Genomic DNA, 20,216 nt, shown 5'->3' on the forward strand with positions numbered 1-20,216 from the left:
ATTTCAGCTCCATAACCAGGTATCAAACCCACAGCCCCTGTATTGGATGGTGAATTCTTAACCATAGGACCACCAGGGAAGTCCCTCCTGATATTTTCTTAATTTCCTTGTGATTTCTTCCTTGACCCTGTTTTTGTTTAAGAATACTTTGTTTAATGTCTACATATTTTTGGATTTTCTTGTTGTCTTTCTGCTATTGATTGCTGGTTTCATTCCATTTTGTTTGCAGAAGAAAACTTAAAGTATTCTTAAATTTTAAATAAAAGTTTTGTGGCCTGTCATGCCATCCCTTTTGGAGAGTGTTTCTGTTCCGTGCATTTGAGAAGAATGTATATTCTGCTGTTGTTAAATGGGGGAAACTTTTCCCCCTGTTTTTACCTATATTTTTTACTAGCTGTTGTTCTTTATTCTTCTGTATAGATTTATGTTTCCTTTTGACATCACTTTCTTGTAGCCTAAGGAACTGTTTTTAACCATTTATTGTTGTGAAGGTCAGCTCATAATGAATTTTCTCACCTTTTTTTGTTTGAAAATTTTTATTTCTTAGCTTTTGAGGGATATTTCCATTAAATATAGAATTGTATTTTGATTATTGTTTTCTTTCATCATTTTAAGGAGTCACTGTCTTTCAGCTTGCTTACTGTCTGACAAGAAGACTATAGTCATTCTTGTCTTTATCCTTATTTAAGTAATAGGTCTTTTTCCTGGGACATTTAGTATTTTAGTTCAGTTCAGTCGCTCAGTCGTGTCCGACTCTTTGTGACCCCATGAATCGCAGCACGCCAGGCCTCCCTGTCCATCACCAACTCCTGGAGTTCACTCAGACTCACGTCCATCAAGTCAGTGATGCCATCCAGCCATCTCATCCTCTGTCGTCCCCTTCTCCTCCTGTCCCCAAACCCTCCCAGCATCAGAGTCTTTTCCAATGAGTCAGCTCTTTGCATGAGGTGGTCAAAGTACTGGAGTTTCAGCTTTAGCATCATTCCTTCCAAAGAAATCCCAGGGCTGATCTTCAGAATGGACTGGTTGGATCTCCTTGCAGTCCAAGGGACTCTCAAGAGTCTTCTCCAACACCACAGTTCAAAAGCATCAATTCTTTGGCGCTCAGCCTTCTTCACAGTCCAACTCTCACATCCATACATGACCACAGGAAAAACCATAGCCTTGACTAGATGGACCTTTGTTGGCAAAGTAATGTCTCTGCTTTTGAATTTGCTATCTAGGTTGGTCATAACTTTCCTTCCAAGGAGTAAGCGTCTTTTAATTTCATGGCTGCAGTCACCATCTGCAGTGATTTAGTATTTAGCTTTTAGTATTTTCTTCTTCTACTGGTATACCTCTTAATGCCGGCAATTTCATTATAATACATTGGATTTGTCTCTCTGTGTGTATTTATCCTTTTAGATTTGGTTAATTACTTGCATCTCTAGTTTTATTGTTTTTATAAAATTTGAAAAATGTTTGACCAGTATCTCCTCAAGCCCTTTTCACTCTTTTTGTCTATTTCTGTATTTTAATATCTATTCTTCATTTCCGTGTGGGGCTCAGGCCTTTTCTTTTTTCCTTTATTCTTAAAACATTTTTTTTCTTCAAGTTATCTTTTGTGCTGTAGTATCTAATCTGTTCAAGTCTTATCCAGTGAAAACTTCATTTCAGGTAGTTTATTTTTTTCATCTCTAAAATTTCAATTTAGCTCTTTTTCCTATCTGTTTCCGTTACATCTCGAAGTACGTGGGACATATTTATATTTGTTTTTTATAAGATTATTTTTGTTAATTCTACTGTTTCTGCCATTTCTGTGTCTGGTTTTATTTTGTGTGTATGTGTGTCTGTTTTAATTGACTAAGTTTTCTCCTTTTTGTGAGTCATAGTTCCCAGTTTTTCTTATGTCTAGTAATTTTTGATTGAATTCTTGACATTTAAAATTTTTACATTGTGGAGGCTGGATTTTACGTTTTTAAAGAGTTCCAGGCATGCCTCTGAGATATTGAGGATTCAGTTTCAGACAGCTGCAATAAAGTGAGTATTGCAACAAAGTGAATCACATGAATTTTTTGGTTTCCAAGCACACAGAAAAGTTGTGTTTAAACTGTACTGTTGTCTATTAAGTGGGCAGTAGTGTTGTCTAGAAAACAATGTAATATACCTAATTGAAAATACTTTACTGCTAAAAAATGCTAACCATCATCTGCCGCTGCTAAGTCATGTCAGTCGTGTCTGACACTGTGCGACCCCATAGATAGCAGCCCACCAGGCTCCTCCATCCCTGGGATTCTCTGGGCAAGAACACTGGAGTGGGTTGCCATTTCCTTCTGCAATGCATGAAAGTGAAAAGTGAAAGTGAAGTCGCTCATTCGTGTCCGACTCTTCGTGACCCCATGGACTGTAGTCTACCAGGCTCCTCCATCCATGGGATTTTCCAGGCACGAATACTGGAGTGGGGTGCCATTGCCTTCTCCAAATGATCATCTGAACCTTCAGTAAGATATAATCTTTTTGCTGGTGGAGGTTCTTGCCTTGATGTTCATGTCTGCTGACTCATCTGGGTGGTGGTTGATGAAAGTTGGGGTTGCTATGGCAATTTCTTAAAATAAGACAAGAGTGAAGTTTTCTACATCGATTACTCTTTCTTTCCCAGATGATTTCTCTGTAGCATGCAGTGCTGCTTGATAGCGTTTTACCCACAGTAGAACCTCTTGCAAAATTGGAGTCTGTCCTTTTAAACATTGCTACAGTTTCATCAACTAAAGTTTATGCCATATTTTACATCCTTTGTTATCATTTCAACAGTCTTTGTAACAGCTTCATCAGGAGTAGATTCTGTGTCAAGAAATTACTTTCTTTGCTCATCCATAAGAGACAACTCCTCATCTGCTAAAGTTTTATCATGAGATTATAGCAGTTCAGTCACATCTTCAAGTTCCAGTTCTAAATTCTAGTTTTCTTGCTGTTTCTATCACATCTGCAATATTTTCCTTCACTGAAGTCTTGAACCCCTTAAAGTCATCCATGAGATTTCTACTCAATTCTTTCAAACCATCATTGATGTTGATATTTTGACCTCTTCCTTTGAATCATTAATATTCTTATGATTGGTTAATCCTTTACAGAAGGTTTTCAGTTTACTCTGCCCAGAGCTATCAAGGGAATCACTATCTATGACACTTAATAGCTTTATGAAATACATATCATAAGGGTATATATGAAATATATATATAAGTAATAATACTTTAAAGTTGAAGTTGCTCCTTGATCATGGGCTGCAGAATGGATGTTGTGTTAGCAGGAAAGAAAACAGTATTATCTTTGTGCATTTTCAAAGAGCTCTTGGGTGACCAAGTGCATTGTCAATGAGTAGTAATGTTTCGAAAGGAATCTTTTTTTTCTGAGCAGCAGGTCTTGAGAGTGGGCTTATAATATTCAGTTGTAAAACAGATGTATTGTCATTCAGGCTTTATTATTCTACTTACAGAGCACAGGCAGAGTGGATTTAGCATAATCCTTAGGGACCCTAGGATTTTCAGAGGGTAAATGAACATTGGTGTCAACTTAAACTCACCAGCTTCATTAGCTCTTGCCCTGTGAAGCTTTGAAGCCAGGCGTTGACCTGGCTCTCTAGCTGTTAAAGTCCTCGATGATATTTTCTTGCAATATAAGACTGTTGCATCGATATTGGAAATCCATTGTTTAGTGTTGTCGTTCAGTCCCCAGGGTGCATTAGACTCTTTGGGACCTTGTGGACTGCAGCATGCCAGGCTTCCCTGTCCTTCACTGTCTCCGGGAGTTTGCTTAGACTCATGTCCATTGAGTTGACGAAGCCATCCAACCATCTCATCCTCTTTTGTCCCCTTCTCCTTCTGTCCTCAGTCTTTCTGAGCATCAGGGTCTTTTCCTGATGCCATTGGCTCTGCATTGGCTCTGCATTGGTGGCCAAAATATTGGAGCTTCAGCTTCAGCATCAGTCTTTCCAATGAATATTCAGGACTGATTTCCTTTAGGATTGACTGGTTTGATCTCCTTGCAGTCCAAGGGACTCTCAGGAGTCTTCTCCAGCACCACAATTCAATAGTATCAATTCTTTGGTGCTCAGCCTTCTTTATGGTCCAGCTCTCACATCCATACATGACTACTGGAAAAACCATAGCTTTGACTAGATGGACCTTTGTTGGCAAAGTGATTTCTCTGCTGTCTAGGTTTGACATAGCTTTTCTTCCAAGGAGGGCTTCCCTGATAGCTCAGTTGGTAAAGAATCCACCTGCAGTGCAGGAGACCCCCAATTCAGTTCCTGGGTCAGGAAGATCCACTGGAGAAGGGATAGGCTACCCATCCATTATTCTTGGGCTTCCATTGTGGCTCAGCTGATAAAGAGTCTGCCTGCAATGCGGGAGACCTAGGTTCACTCCCTGCGTTGGGAAGATCCCCTGGAGAAGGGAAAGGCTACCCACTTCAGTATACTGGCCTGGAGAATTCCATGGACTGTATGGTCCATGGGGTCACAAAGAGTTGGACATGACTGAGCCACTTTCACTCACTTCACTTCTTCCCAGGAGCAAGCATCTTTTAATTTCATGGCTGCAGTCACTGTCCACAATGATTTTGGAGCCCAAGAAAATGAAATCTGTCACTGTTTCCACTTTTTCCACGTCTATTTGCTATAAAGTGATGGGACGGGATGTCATGATCTTGTTTAGTGTAGGTGCCTGCGTCTTGCTAGATCTTCTGTAAAACTTGCAGCAGCATCTACGTGAGTACTTTCTATTTCACCTTGCACTCTCATGTTATGGAGATGCATTCTTTCCTTAAAACCCGTGAATCACCCTTTGCAGCTACAGACTTTCCTTTTGCCACTTCTTTACCTTTCTCTGTCTTCATAGATGGGTTTCCCTTGTGGCTCAGCTGGTAAAGATTCATAGATGTGAAGAAAATCAGGGCTTTGATCTGGATTAAGCTTTGGTTTAAGGTAATGCTGTGGCTCGTTTGATCTAACCAGACTACTAAAACTTTCTGCTTATCAGCAGTAAGGCTGTTTTGTTTTCTTATCATTTATGTGTTCACTGGAGTAGCACTTTAACTTTTCTTCAAGAACTTTTCCCATATAGCCGCTATGGAGAACAGTATGGAGATTTCTTCAAAAAGCTAGGAATAATCTACCATATGACCCAGAAATCCCACTACTGGCCGCATACCCTGAGAAAACCATAATTCTAAAAGAAGACATATGTACCCCAACATTCATTGCAGCACTATTTACAATAGCTGAACGTGAAAGCAACCTAGCTGTCCATTGACAGATAGATAGAGAAGCTGTGGTACATATATACAATGGAACATTACTCAGCCACAAAAAGGAACACATTTGAGTGAGTTCTGGTGAGGTGGGTGAACCTAGAGCCTGTTATACAGAGTGAAGTAAGTCAGAAAAATAAATACCATGTATTAGCACACATATATGGAATCTATTAATATAAAAATTGTACTGATGAACCTGCTTGCAGGGCAGCAGTAGACATAGGGAACAGACTTATGGACACAGCGAGGGAAGGAGAGGATGGGATACTTGAGAGAGCAGTACTGAAACATGCCCATAGCCAGTGGGCATTTGCTGTGTGACTCAGGGGACTCAGCCAATGCTCTTTGACAGCCTAGAGGGGTGGGAGGTGGGAGGGAGTTTCAAGAGGGAGGGGACGTATGTATATCTAAGGCTGATACATGTTGATGTATGAAAGAAACCAACACAACACTGCAAAGCAATTATCCTCCCATTAAAAATAAATTAAAAACAACAAAAAAGAACTTTTCCTTGGCATTCACAACTTGGGTAACTGTTTAGCACAGGAGGCCTGGCTTATGGCCTATCTCAGCTTTTGACAAACCTTCTCCACTAAGCTTAGTCATTTCCAGCTTTTAATTTAAAATGAGAAATGGGTGACTCTTCTTTTTGCTTGAACACTTGGAGGTTGTTTTAGAGTTAGTAGTTGGCTTAATTTCGATACTGTTTTGTCTCAGAATAGGGAGGCCTGAGGAAAAGGGAGAGTGATGGGGAATGGCCAACCAGCAGTCAGCACAGATAACATTTATGAGGCTCATGTGGGTGCAGTTCATGGAATCCCAAAACACATTGCAATGGTAACATCTAAGATCATTGCGTACAGATCATTATAAAAACATAATAATAATGAAAAAGTTTGAAATATTGTGAAAATAACCACAATGTGACACATGACACAAAGTGAGCAAATGCTGTTGGAAAAATGGTACCCATGGTTTTGTTTTAGGCAGGGTTGCCACAAACCTTAACTTTTGTAACAAAAAACCTCAGTATCTGTAAAACATAATAAAAGAAGGTATGCCCCTATAGACTTGTTCTGGTAGGCAGTTAAGTTACCTTGTAGATTGGCTCAGTGCTTTTGAAGCCTGTTTTTAAGCTCCTTTTGGGAAGTCTAAGTAGCCTTTGGGCTTCACTGCTGGCTCAGTAAAGAATCTGCATGCAATGAGGGTGATGCAGGAGATACAGGTTCAATTCCTGGATCAGGAAAATCCCTTGGAGGAGGGCATGGTACCCCACTCCAGTATTCTTGCCTGGAGAATCCATGGACAGAGGAGCCTGGTGGGCTGTGGGGTCGATAAGAGTTGGGCACCTGGGTATGCATGCAAAGTAGCCTTTATGCTTTGCTAATGCGGTCTCTTGTAAAACAAGGCTGTTCTGGGATGTATTCTCATAACTATTGTTGACTTAACTATTGTTGGTGGAAAAGATTCTCAGCCTTGTGTGATCTCTGGGAGTTGTTCTTTTTAAAAATCTTTTTTTTTCTCCTTAGGAAATCGATTTTGTTGGGCTTTGTAGCATGTTTTTGTAAGCATGTACGGATTGGCATTCAGCTAAATAGTCAAGGGAACTGTTCGGTAGATTGGTGGACTTCTTTCTCAGTATAACTCTTTTCTCACAGGTATTCTGTAGTGTAAATTTTTTTTGCCTTGCCTCTCCAAACTCTCATCTTTGTTTCTTTAACTCAGCAAAATTGCTGGGCTCTTTGAGTTCCTCTCAGTGTGCTACAGTTTGGATATAGCCTTTAGATGTAAAGCCTGGGCGATAGCAGGGCTTTTCTCATTTCTTTTCCTTTTCTTATGGATCACAGTCCTGAAATGTCTGATATCTAATGTGTGAAAATAGTTTCCCATAATTTTTTTTTTTGAGTTTTTTAGCTGTTTACAGCAGACAGATAATATCCACTTACTTCCTTGTAGTCAGAAGTGGAAGTCCTGTAACGGACACTTTCAAATTTTTAAGTTGTTTGAACTTTGAGTAGCATTCTTGAAAGTGGTCAAGCACTACTTTCTTGTCCTTCATGACCTCATTTCTTAATTATTGATGTTTTCCTGGGGTCTCTTTTCTCTTTGATCCTATTTCTTCTTAGACATTTTCTTGATGGCTTTATCCCTTATCATACCTTTAGGCTTCATCTGTGTGCTGTGTGTGTGTGTGTGTGTGTGTTTGTGTTAGTCGCTCAGTCGTGTTCAACTCTTTGCAATCCCATGGACCAGAGGCTGCCAACCTCCTCTGTCCATGGAGTTCTCCAGGCAAGAATACTGGAGTGGGTAGCCATTCTCTTCTCCAGGGGATCTTCCTGATCCAGGGATTGAACCTGGGTCTGCTGCATTGCAGGTAGATTCTTTACCATGACACCAAAAAATGACGTTGCCAATTCAGATCTCTCCTGGGATTCATATAAACAGTTGGTTACTGGAAATATACATTTGGATGAGAGGAGTTAAACCCAACACGTTCCTCTTCAAGCTTTTTTCTGGTGTTCTTTAGTTTGGTAAATAACATTACCTCTAGTCATTTGCTTAAACCAAAGGCTTAAGAGACTTTCTCAACTTCTGTGTTTCTTGCATCTCCACATATTTAATCAAAACCACTTTCTGTTGACTGTGCCTGCTCAGTATCTTGATTAGCATATCTTCTCTCAGTTCTTATTGCCACTGCTACTATGTTCTTTGCATCCATATTTTGAACAACCCCCTGCTAGTTTCCCTTCTCTATTGTTACTTATTGCATGTCCTCCTTCTTGATTACAGGGGAGTGATCTTTTAAAAATAGAGCTCCTTAATATGGTTTACAAGACTCTTTTTAACCTGACTCTTTTTACCTCTGCATCTTGACCATTTTACTTTATTCATATGGAATTACTTTTGGTCTGTCAAACACACCATGTGTAATGTCTTGTTTCTAGATATTTCAGCCCATGCCATACTGTGGATAACTTTTAAAAAAGCAAAAATAAATTAAAAAGTTTTCTCTATGGCAACCAGTCAAGTAGCCCATAAAACTAAAAACTCAGAAGTAAAGTCACTACTGGGAATATTTGCAACCTAAACCTTTTCTTATCTCTGTGCACAGATAAGAAAAGAACCAAAAACCCAGAAGAAAAGTGAACAGAGATCATGAATAGATGATTTTGCTTCATACTATATTAAAAGATGCTCAACTTCACTCACAGTAGGAGAAATACAAAATAAATCTGAGTTACAAGTTTTTACCTAATATATTGGCTGAAATCCAAATATTTCTAAATACAGACTTTAATATATCTATCTAGATATAGAGTTTAGTACTCTGTAGGTGGAATTGTGGGAAAAGAAGATTTCTCATGTAATACTGGTAGGAAAGTAAATTGGTGTAAGCCCCCCAGAGGGCAATTTGCTGGTGTCAATTAATATACATATATATTGATATAATGTACAATTATAGTAGATAAATATACCATAATATAATCAATCAGCAATTTTAGTAATATATAGTTATTATAATAGTGATTTTATTATGTTATTAAATTTATATTATGAAATACGGTTATGCTTATAGTATATACTTACTTATCATTATGTATACTTCTATATGGGCTTCCCTGGTGGTTCAGCGATAAAGAATCCGCCTGCAATGCAGGAGACACGGATTCTGGGTCAGGAAGGTCCACTGTAGGAGGGCATGGCAACCCCCTCCAGTGTTCTTGGACAGAGGAAACTGGTGGGCTACGCTCCATAGGGTCATAAAGAGTCGGACATGACTGAAGTGACTGAGCCACACACACAGACACACACACACACACGTCTATATTTTGTGTGTTTATATATTTTTTTGCTCTCACAGTTTTACGTTTGGTTATTTATCCTAAAGATATACAAGCACATGTATGAGCTGACTTAGCTATAAGCTTATTTATTGCAGTGTTTGTAATAGCAAAAGGGAACCTAGATATCTATAAGTGAAGGATTGCTGAGAAAAAAGAAAAGAATGAAGATGCTGTCTATGAATTTATGTTGTAGAGATCTCCAGCAAAGATTTTATGTTGTTACGTAAAAACATCAAAGTATGTAACAGTGTGGGTAAAAAAGTATATATACAGCGTGTGTATAAAATGCTATATTGTGTGTTAAAAAGGGGGAGAAATAGAAATATTTTTATAAAGGTTTCACAGGAAGGTAATAAAAGTGCTTATTCTTTGAGGTGTTTCTGGGAAGATTAAGAACAGGAGTTGCAAGGAGACTGTATACTGTATACTTTTTTTGTATTTTTGAGTTTTGAACCATCTGAATATATTGTCTCTTAAAATTTTAAAATCTATAAGAGATCTTACAGAAAATGCTTTTTCTTTTGTTTTTCTCATTAGTAAGCTAAAAAAGCTGAGTGAAGACAGTTTGACTAAGCAGCCTGAAGAAGTTTTTGATGTATTAGAGAAACTGGGAGAAGGGTAAGTACAAAAAATACATAAGTAGCATTTAGATAATGACAGAACAGTTATAACATCCCATGTAAGATTAGTCCTTCACTAGAGTATATTTGACTGAATTAAACAGTAAATGTACAGAGGGAATGTAACAATACCTGAACATAGCAAAGGTCATATATGACAAGCCCAAGCTAGCATCATACTCCATAATGAAAAACCAAAAGTATAGGAGAATTTCCAAGATAATAAAGGCACAAAACACAAAACAGGTTAGATCAGTAAGAACAGGGAAAAGGAAATAGAGAAAACAAAAATATAAAATAGTAAGATAAATTTAAGTTAGAAGGAATAAAGTGAAATGTATTTTTCACTAAATATCAGTTCTCCCATAGACAGACTATTAGGGTCAATTAAAATGTAAAACTTAGCTATATGCTGTTTATAAGAGCCTGTGTAATACAAAGGGTGGACATATAGTGGTATTTCCTATTAGAGACATCAGATAAGAAAGAGGTAATCACATCAAAAAAGAAAGCACAAATGGCAATGTTTATATCAGGCAAATTAAAGTTAAAAGATCATAAATGAGTTAAGAGGAGTTAATATTCAGATAAAGAATGAAGAAGGATATTATTCACCTGTTTTTATAAAAGTGTAAATCCTCTTCGAATTTCATCTGGTTAGTGAAACAGGTGTTAATCCAGGCCTTTTGTAAAAATGAAGGGGCATAAAGTGAACTTTTGAAAAGTGGGTTTACCTGTATATGTGCGTGTGTGTAAATTAGGACTATATACACACACACATACACACAAACCCATGGTGAAGGTTTCAGTTACCCCTAAGCAGTCTGGGCAGGTGTGGGGCTCTGATATTTTGCGGATGATTTGCTTAAGGTGAGATCAGCCTTTTCTCCTAACATGAGATTTTGGCTGTTTTTATTCTATATTCCATTCTTTTAACTTCCATTTATATATCTTCTTAATGCTGCACTTGTTTGAGTTGACAAACCGTAAGTCTATTTCTTTCATTCATAAGAAACACAGCAAATCTTTTTCTATTAATTTGGTGATTTTAATGAATTTTAAGTCTATAATTGAAGCATTAAAGCTAAGATATAATTCACTTTTAAAATTTGTTTCCTTTGATTTGTCACCTTTGAGTAGTATTATAAATTAGAAAAGACTACATGTGAAGACTCAGACTCTTTCTCTAATAGTTATGGTGTTTGAAGGGAAAAAAATAAAGGAATGTCTTGGTTTCTTTTAGGTCTTATGGAAGTGTATTTAAAGCAATACATAAGGAATCTGGTCAAGTTGTGGCAATTAAACAAGTACCTGTTGAGTCAGATCTTCAGGAAATAATCAAAGAAATTTCCATAATGCAGCAATGTGACAGGTATGAAGAGATTTTATTTCTTTATTTACCTTCATTTTGATAAGTTTTGCTAGTCATGTACAATAAAATGTATTCTTTGGTCATCTTAGTTTTTTCTTCTGACTTCCCCTCAGAAGTGAGACTGATCTTTTAAGAAAGATGAGAATAGCTTTGTTGGGTTGTCTTAGGACTTTCAGTTCTAAGCAGAAATGGTATTATAAAGCAATATGTGGTGATAGAATATACTCAAGCACTTTTCTCATTTTCAGGAAAAATTTACAGGTGAAAATTAGCTTTTGATATTAAGGAGAAGTCATTTAACAATCCTTTTGCTGTGGTTTGTTTTAAATAATTAAAAACACTCCTGGAGGAGGTTGCCAATAGATGGGGAAAAAATGGAAATGGTGACAGACTGTTTTCCTGGGCTCCAGAATCACTGTGATGTTGACTGCAGCCATGAAATTAAAAGATGCTTGCTTCTTGGAAGAAAAGCTATGACAAACCTACACAGTGAATTGAAAAACAGAGACATCACTTTGCCAGCAAAGGTCTGTATAGTCAAAGCTTTGGTTTTTCCAGTGGTCATGTATGGATATGAGAGTTGGACCTTGAGAATGCTCAGTGCTGAAGAACTGATGCTTTTGAATTGTGGTGCTGGAGAAGACTCTTAAGAGGCCCTTCGACAGCAAGGAGATCAAACCAGTCAATCCTAATGGAAACCAACCCTGAATATTCATTAGAAGGACTGATGCTGAAGCTGAAGCTCAATATTTTGGCCTCCTGATGTGAAGAACTGACTCATTGGAAAGCACCCTGATGCTGGGAAAGATTGAAGGCAGGAGAAGAAGGGGATGACAGAGGATGAGATGGTTGGATGGCATCACTGACTCAAGGGACATGAGTTAGAGTTGACTCCGGGAGATAGTGAAAGACAGGAAAGCCTGGTGTGCTGCAGTCCATGGGGTTACAAAGAGTCAGACACAACTGAGCGACTAAACAACAAAAATTAAAAGTCATGTTTTATGTAACTTTCATTTATTCAACCGACATTTACTGGATAACCCTAGTGCTCCAGGTACTGTCACAGGATCTAGGAATACCAAGGAAACTAAGACATTGTTTTTCTTCTTGAGGAGCTGGTAATCTGGTTGGGAAGACAGATACTTAAGTGAATAGCTATAGTACAGCACAGTCATTGTGCATGTAAGGAGATGTGAGAACAAGGAGGGAGGGCACCTACCTCAGCTAGGAGTCAGAAAGTCTGGAATGCTGAGGAGGTGTAAGTCTGGTGAAGAAATGGAGGGGTGAGAGAATGCAGAGAATTAAAAGTAGAAAGGTGAAAAACAGCTCACTGTTAGGTGCTGTTCTGATAGGGTTTAGAATTACTGGGTGGAAAGTAGGAGACAGAGATTGGTCTGAAATGAGTTTGGATAGGTAAATGGAACTGACCATGAAGCTGACCTGTTAAGTAGCCTGGCCTTTCCTAAGGGACGCAGAGTCTATAGTTAATTGAAGAGGGAATTGTTCTCCCTGTATAAAAGGTCTCTAGGCAGGGTTAGCCACCTAGCACGTGATCTTTAGTCTCATGCTTATTACCTCATAGTTACAGGAGGGCTGCTTCAGCTCCAGCCTTTTATCTACATTCCAGACAGGAGGAAGATGAGAAGAAGCAGGAAAGGGCTTCCCCAGAAACCCTCAGCTTATATTTTATTCATCAGAATTGCATCACATGGTGACTTAGAGCTGGTGAACTTAGAGGAGTCTAGACACATTGTCACCTTTAATCAAATCATTGGGCCCTATTAGTAAGAGATGTATAGAAAACTTCCTTTTCTAAAGGTATATAAAATCCATATATTATAAGCTCTTTGGGTAATGAAGTGACTGAATAATCCTAGAGGAACTTTGTTGCTTGGATCTGTTCAATTTTGCTCTTCTTTATTGTGTGACATATTTTTCATCAAGGCCATGTAAAGTGGTTGTAGAAAAAACATACATTCCTCAGTTACCCGATCAAATATACAATTGCAGAATTTTTCCAGACCTTGCTATTTATTTGATAACTTCATAAGAATGTGGCTCCCATAGTTTGATGTAGATAAGGAAAGACTGGGCATAGTGTAGTGATGGGCCCTTCAGTTGTTTAATATTTGCATGTAACTATGATTATTTTATTGTAATGATTAAAAATAGTTCAGTTTCTAGTGTTGTTCTTTAGAGATTTTAATTGAGTGTGGTCTAGGGAAAAGCAGTGTCTCAGATATTACCTATTATACATCTCCTCCCCTAATCTTTGTGCATCTTGATGCCTATCAGCTCTTGTTCAGATTTCTGCAGCAACTTCCAGTGTTGACTTTGTCTTTCATTTTTGCCTGCTCCAGCCTGTTTCCTCCATGAAGTTAGAGTCTTCTTTCTAAAATGCACACCTAATCAAGCCATTCCCTGTTTAAAACCCTTCAGTGGCTCCGCATTGCTTGGCTGAATCCAGTCTCCTAAAGGATGGCCTGCAAGGTCCTGCATGATCTGGCCAGTGCTTATGCTTACTCTCTTTTACCCTAGTTTTGCTTTTAAGCACCTGTTTACTTGCATTCTGTCACCTGACTCTTAAATTCTTTTGAGTTTGGGGTGATGTCTTACTAAGTGCCCTTGGATCCTGCCACATAGTGGCTACTAAAGTATTGACCGGTATTAACTAATTCCCATCTCGATGACTCAACTGGAATATCCAGAAGCAACTTTAATTTAATATTCTAGAACCAAATTTTTAATTGTTGAAGAAAAACCTTTCAGGTCCCTATTTTGTTAATGATATCATCATCTAGTTAGTTTTTCAAAACAGAACTCATCTGTTTCTTTTTCTTATACCTCTGTTGACACTAATACTTGTAGAGTCTCCTTCTGAAATGTCTTCACTCTTTATCCTTTCTTCATTCCTCGAGAGAAGGAACCATATTTCTTAGCACACGTTATAGTACCTTGCACTGTACTTTTTGTTCAGTGAATGTGAATAAATATGTATGGATAAGGAGAATGTGAAAGAGCATTGTAGGTTGAGGGAACCCTAGGGAAATTTGATATTTGTTCTTGGTATGTACTTTAAACTACTAAGTGGAAAAAAAAAGTAATGAATTAAAGGGGTAGAAAGTGTTAGTTGCTCAGTGTCTGACTCTTTTCAACCCCCCACCAGGCTTCTCTGTCTGTGGGATTTCTCAGGCAAGAATACTGGAGCAGGTTGCCAATCTCGTCTCCAAGGGATTGTCCCAACCCAGGGATCGAGCCTGGGTCTCCTGCATTGCAGTTGGATTCTTTAACATCTGAGCCACCAGTGAAGCCCAAAGGGGTAGAAAAAGTAAACAAATTCTAGAAATTTTGTACCACTTTATAGCAGAACACTTTGCACATAGTAAGTACTTGTCAAAGGATTTGTTGAATGAAATGGTGAAACAGATAATGATATTAGGTTGATGCAAATGTAATTGTAGTTTTGGAACATGAATTTTAAATAATTGTAACTAGGCTTAAACACATTTATTGATCAAAATAGAAACCATTACAATCAACACATTTTTGCCAGTGAGAAATAAGTTTGTTTATTCCTATAGCATGAAAATTCATGCTTTGGGATTCAAGGAACTCTTGGAAAGAATTTTCTGTCTTCTGCTGATTGTGGAAGCATTCATTTTTCCTGCAAAATGCTTCAAGAAGTGGTAGTCAGTTGGCTGAGAGTTCAGGTGAATATGATGGATGAGGCAAAGTTTGTAACCCAATTCGTTCAACTTTTGACATGTTGGTTGTGCAGCGTGTGGTCTGGTGTCGTGGAGAAGAATTGGGCCCTTTCTGTTGAGCAGTGATGGCAGTAGGTGGGCAGTTTTCTGTGCATCACATTGATTTACTGAGCATACTTCTCAGATGTAATGGTATTTCTGGGATTCAGAAAGCTGTAGTGGATCAAATGGGCAGCTGACCACCAAACAGTGACCATAATCTTTTTTTCATGCAAGCTTGGCTTTGGAGCTTCTTCTTGGTCATGCCACTGAACTGGTTGTTGCACAAAATCCACTTTCGTTGCAGGTCACAATCTGATTGAAAAATGGCTTGTTGTTGCATAGAATAAGAGAAGACAGCACTTCAGAACGACAATTTGTTTGATTTTCAGTCAGTTTAGGAGGTACCCACTTATCAAGTTTTTTCACCTTTCTGCTGCTGCTAAGTCGCTTCAGTCGTGTCCGACTCTGTGCGACCCCATAGACGGCAGCCAACCAGGCTCCCCCGTCCCTGGGATTCTCCAGGCAAGAACACTGGAGTGGGTTGCCATTTCCTTCTCCATTTCACCTTTCTAATTTACCTCAAATGCCAAATGACCATAGAATGATTGACACTGAGTTCTTTGGCAACTTCTCTTGTAGTTGTAAGAGGGTCAGCTTAGATGGTCCTCTCAGGTGGTCGTTGTCAACTTCAGGTGGCCGGCTACTGCGCTCCTCATCTTCAAGGCTCTTGTCTCCTTTGCAAAACTTCCTGAACCACCACTGCACTGTACGTGGGTTAGCACTTCCTTGGCCAGATGCATTGTTGGTGTTGGGAGTTGTCTCTGCTGCTTTACAACCCATTTTGAACTTGAATAAGAAAATTACTCGAATCTGCTTTTTGTCTAACATTTCCATAGTCTCAAATAAATATTAAATAAGCAGCAAGTAATGTCATTCTGTCATTTTTGAGATTGCATCCAAGTGCTGTATTTTGGACTCTTTTGTTGACTATGATGGCTGCTTCATTTCTTCTAAGGGATTCTTGCCCACAGTAGTAGATATAATGGTTATCTGAGTTAAATTCACCCATTCTAGTCCAGTTTAGTTCGCTGATTCCTAAAATGTCGATGTTCACTATTGCCATTTCCTGTTTGACCACTCCCAATTTGCCTTGATTCATGGACATAACATTCCAGGTTCCTATGCAGTATTGTTCTTTACAGCATTGGACTTTACTTCCATCACTAGTCACATCCACAGCTGGGTGTTGTTTTTGCTTTGGCTCTGTCTCTTCATTCTTTCCGGAGTTATTTCTCCACTGATTTCTAGTAGCATACTGGGCACCTACCGACGTGGGGAGTTCATCTTTCAGTGTCCTATCTTTTTGCATTTTCATACTGTTCATGGGGTTCTCAAAGCAAGAATACTGAAGTGGTTTGCTTTTCCCTTCTCCAGTAGACCACATTTTGTTAGAACTCTCCACCATGACCCATCCATCTTGGGTGGCCCTACACGCGTGGCCCATAGTTTCATTGAGTTAGACGAGGCCATGGTCCATGTGATCATTGGTTAGTTTCCTGTGATTGTGGTTCAGTCTGTCTGCCCTGTGACGGAGAAGGGTAAGAGGCTTATGGAAACTTCCTGATGGGAGAGACTGACTGAGAGGGAAATTGGGTCTTGTTCTGATGGGCGGGGCCGTGTTCAGTTCAGTTCAGTTCAGTTCAGTCACTCAGTTGTGTCCAATTCTTTGCGACCCCATGAATCGCAGTACACCAGGCCTCCCTGTCCATCACCAACTCCCGGAGTTCACCCAGACTCACGTCCATCGAGTTGGTGATGCCATCCAGCCGTCTCATCCTCTGTCGTCTCCTTCTCCTCCTGCCCCCAACCCCTCCCAGCATCAGAGTCTTTTCCAGTGAGTCAACTCTTTGCATGAGGTGGCCAAAGTACTGGACTTTCAGCTTTAGCATCATTCCTTCTAAAGAAATCCCAGGGCTGATCTCCTTCAGAATGGACTGGTTGGATCTCCTTGCAGTCCAGGGGACACTCAAGAGTCTTCTCCAACACCACAGTTCAAAAGCATCAATTCTTTGGTGCTCAGTCTTCTTCACAGTCCAACTCTCACATCCATACATGACCACAGGAAAAACCATAGCCTTGACTAGATGGACCTTTGGTGGCAGAGTAATGTCTCTGCTTTTGAATATGCTGTCTAGGTTGGTCATAACTTTCCTTCCAAGGAGTAAGCATCTTTAATTTCATGGCCTCAGTCACCATCTGCAGTGATTTTGGAGCCCCAAAAAATAAAGTCTGACACTGTTTCCACTGTTTCCCCATCTATTTCCCATGAAGTGGTGGGACAGGATGCCATGATCTTTGTTTTCTGAATGTTGAGCTTTAAGCCAACTTTTTCACTCTCCTCTTTGACTTTCATCAAGAGGCTTTTGAGTTCCTCTTCACTTTCTGCCATAAGGGTGGTGTCATCTGCATATCTGAGGTTATTGATATTTCTCCCGGCAATCTTGATTCCAGCTTGTGTTTCTTCCAGCCCAGCGTTTCTCATGATGTACTCTGCATATAAGTTAAATAAGCAGGGTGACAATATACAGCCTTGACGGACTCCTTTTCCTATTTGGAACCAGTCTGTTGTTCCATGTCCAGTTCTAACTGTTGCTTCCTGACCTGCATACAGATTTCTCAAGAGGCAGATCAGGTGGTCTGGTATTCCCATCTCTTTCAGAATTTTCCACAGTTTATTGTGATCCACACAGTCAAAGGCTTTGGCATAGTCAGTAAAGCAGAAATAGATTTTTTTTTGAACTCTCTTGCTTTCGATGATCCAGCAAATGTTGGCAATTTGATCTCTGGTTCCTCTGCCTTTTCTAATACCAGCTTGAACATCAGGAAGTTCACGGTTCACATATTGCTGAAGCCTGGCTTGGAGAATTTTGAGCATTACTTTACTAGCGTGTGAGATGAGTGCAATTGTGTGGTAGTTTGAGCGTTCTTTGGCATTGCCTTTCTTTGGGATTGGAATGAAAACTGACCTTTTCAATGTTCAGTCCATCTTGAATCCAATTTTCTGTTGATGGGTGGGCTGTGTTCCCTCCCTGTTACTTACCTGGGCCACTGTGGTGGGTAATGAAGATAACGGCGACCTCCGTTGATGCACTGCTGCAGTCAGCACCCTCAGCCCTGTAGCAGGCCACTGCCAACCCACGCCTCTGCCGGAGACTCCTGGACACTTATAGGCAAGTCTGGGTCAGTCTCTTGTGGGGTCACTGCTCCTTTCTCTTGAGTCTTGGTGTGCACAAGTTTCTTTTTGTGCCTGCCGAGAATTTGTCTCCCACTCCTGTGTAAGTTCTGGCAGCTCTATGGTGGAGTTAATGGTGACCTCCAAGAGGGCTTATGCCATACCCAGGTCTGCTGCACCCAGAGAATGACAGAATGGTCTCTGTTTTCTTCCAAGGCAAACCATTCAATATCACAGTAATCCAAGTCTATGCCCCAACCAGTAATGCTGAAGAAGCTAAAGTTGAAAGGTTCTATGAAGACCTACAAGACCTAGAACTAACACCCAAAAAAGAAATCCTTTTCATTATAGGGGACTGGAATGCAAAAGAGGAAGTCAAGAAATATCTGGAGTAACAGGCAAATTTGGTCTTGGAATACAGAATGAGGCAGGGCAAAATCTAATAAGAGTTTTGCTAAGTGAATGCGCTGGTCATTGCAAACACCCTCTTCCAACAACACAAGAGAACACTCTATACATGGACATCACCAGATGGTCAATACTGAAATCAGATTCTTTGCAGCCAAAGATGGAGAAACTCTATACAGTCAGCAAAAACAAGACTGGGAGCTGACTGTGGCACAGACCATGAACTCCTTATTTGCAAATTCAGACTTAAATTGAAGAAAGTAGGGAAAATCACTAGACCGTTCAGGTATGACCTAAATCAAATCCCTTATGATTATACAGTAGAAGTGAGAAATAGATTCAAGGGGTTAGATCTGATAGACAGAGTGCCTGAAGAACTATGGACAGAGGTTTGTAACATTGTATAGGAGGCAGAGATCAAGACCATCCCTTGATCCAAGGAATGAAATGAATTACAAGGAAAAGAAATGCAAAAAGGCAAAATGGTTGTCTGAGGAGGCCTTACAAATAACTGAGAAAAGAAGAGAAGCTAAAGGCAAAGGAGAAAAGGAAAGATATACCCATTTGAATGCAGAGTTCCAAAGAAGAACAAGGAGAGTTAAGAAAGCCTTCCTCAGTGATCAGTGCAAAGACATAGAGGAAAACAATAGAATGGGAAAGACTAGACATCTCCTCAAGAAAATTAGAGATACCAAGGGAACATTTCATGCAAAGATGGGCTCCATAAAGGACAGAAATGGTATGGCCCTAACAGAAGCAGAAGATATTAAGAAGAGGTGGCAAGAATACACAGAAGAACTATACAAAAAAGATCTTCACAAACTGCATAATCACGATGATGTGATTACCAACCTAGAGCCAGACATCCTGGAATGTGAAGTCAAGTGGGCCTTAGAAAGCATCACTACAAACAAAGGTAGTCGAGGTGTTGGAATTCCAGTTGAGCTATTTCAAATCCTAAAAGTTGATGCTGTGAAAGTGCTGCACTCAATATGCCAGCAAATCTGGAAAACTCAGCAGTGGCCACAGGACTGGAAAAGATCAGTTTTCATTCCAATCCCAAAGAAAGGCAATGCCAAAGAATGTTCAAAGTATCACACAATTGTACTCATCTCACATGCTAGTAAAGTAATGCTCAAAATTCTCCAAGCCAGGCTTCAGCAATATGTGAACCATGAACTTCCAGATGTTCAAGCTGGATTTAGAAATGGCAGAGAAACCAGAGATTCAATTGCCAACATCACTTTCACTTTCAATAAGTCATTATCAAAAAAGAAAAAAAAAGTGAGAAATGCACATTAAAATAATGTATAACATAATCACATTTAAGAATGTATTCCAGTATGAAACAGCAAAGTTCAACAATGTAAAATCACAATTACTTTTGAACCAACCTAATAAAAGTGGATTCCCTCTTCTAGATTTCAGTTTTACATTCCTATTGAATGTATAAACTAGTGAAGAGGCAAAAAAGTTGGTTAGTTAAAGGATCCTAAAAGTGCTAAAGGATAAGGTGAGTGAAAAACTGGGAAATGGTGGGAGCAAGCATTACATTTTAGCTACTACTTACTTAGAGTTAATGCAGATGTGTTATTGAGAATTGGTATAAAAATGATTTGGATGAAAACAGTATAAATTGAAAAATGCCCACATAAAATAGTAGAATTTCAGCTAGAGAAAATGAGATTTGTAGTTTTGAAACTG

The 20,216-nt window shown here is 39.3% G+C and overlaps 1 protein-coding gene across 1 annotated transcript in view; it reads left to right on the forward strand.

The window, feature by feature from the left end:
- The window catches only part of STK3 (serine/threonine kinase 3), a 302,811-nt gene that overhangs the window by 29,105 nt on the left and 253,490 nt on the right, over positions 1-20,216 (forward strand). Inside the window, exons 2-3 of the mRNA XM_055546585.1 lie at positions 9,672-9,752; positions 10,998-11,126. Coding sequence (XP_055402560.1) covers positions 9,672-9,752; positions 10,998-11,126 — 210 coding nt within the window. The remainder of the gene's footprint in view (positions 1-9,671; positions 9,753-10,997; positions 11,127-20,216) is intronic.

Source organism: Bubalus kerabau, chromosome 14, assembly GCF_029407905.1.
Source record: "Bubalus kerabau isolate K-KA32 ecotype Philippines breed swamp buffalo chromosome 14, PCC_UOA_SB_1v2, whole genome shotgun sequence".
NCBI lineage: Eukaryota > Metazoa > Chordata > Mammalia > Artiodactyla > Bovidae > Bubalus > Bubalus kerabau.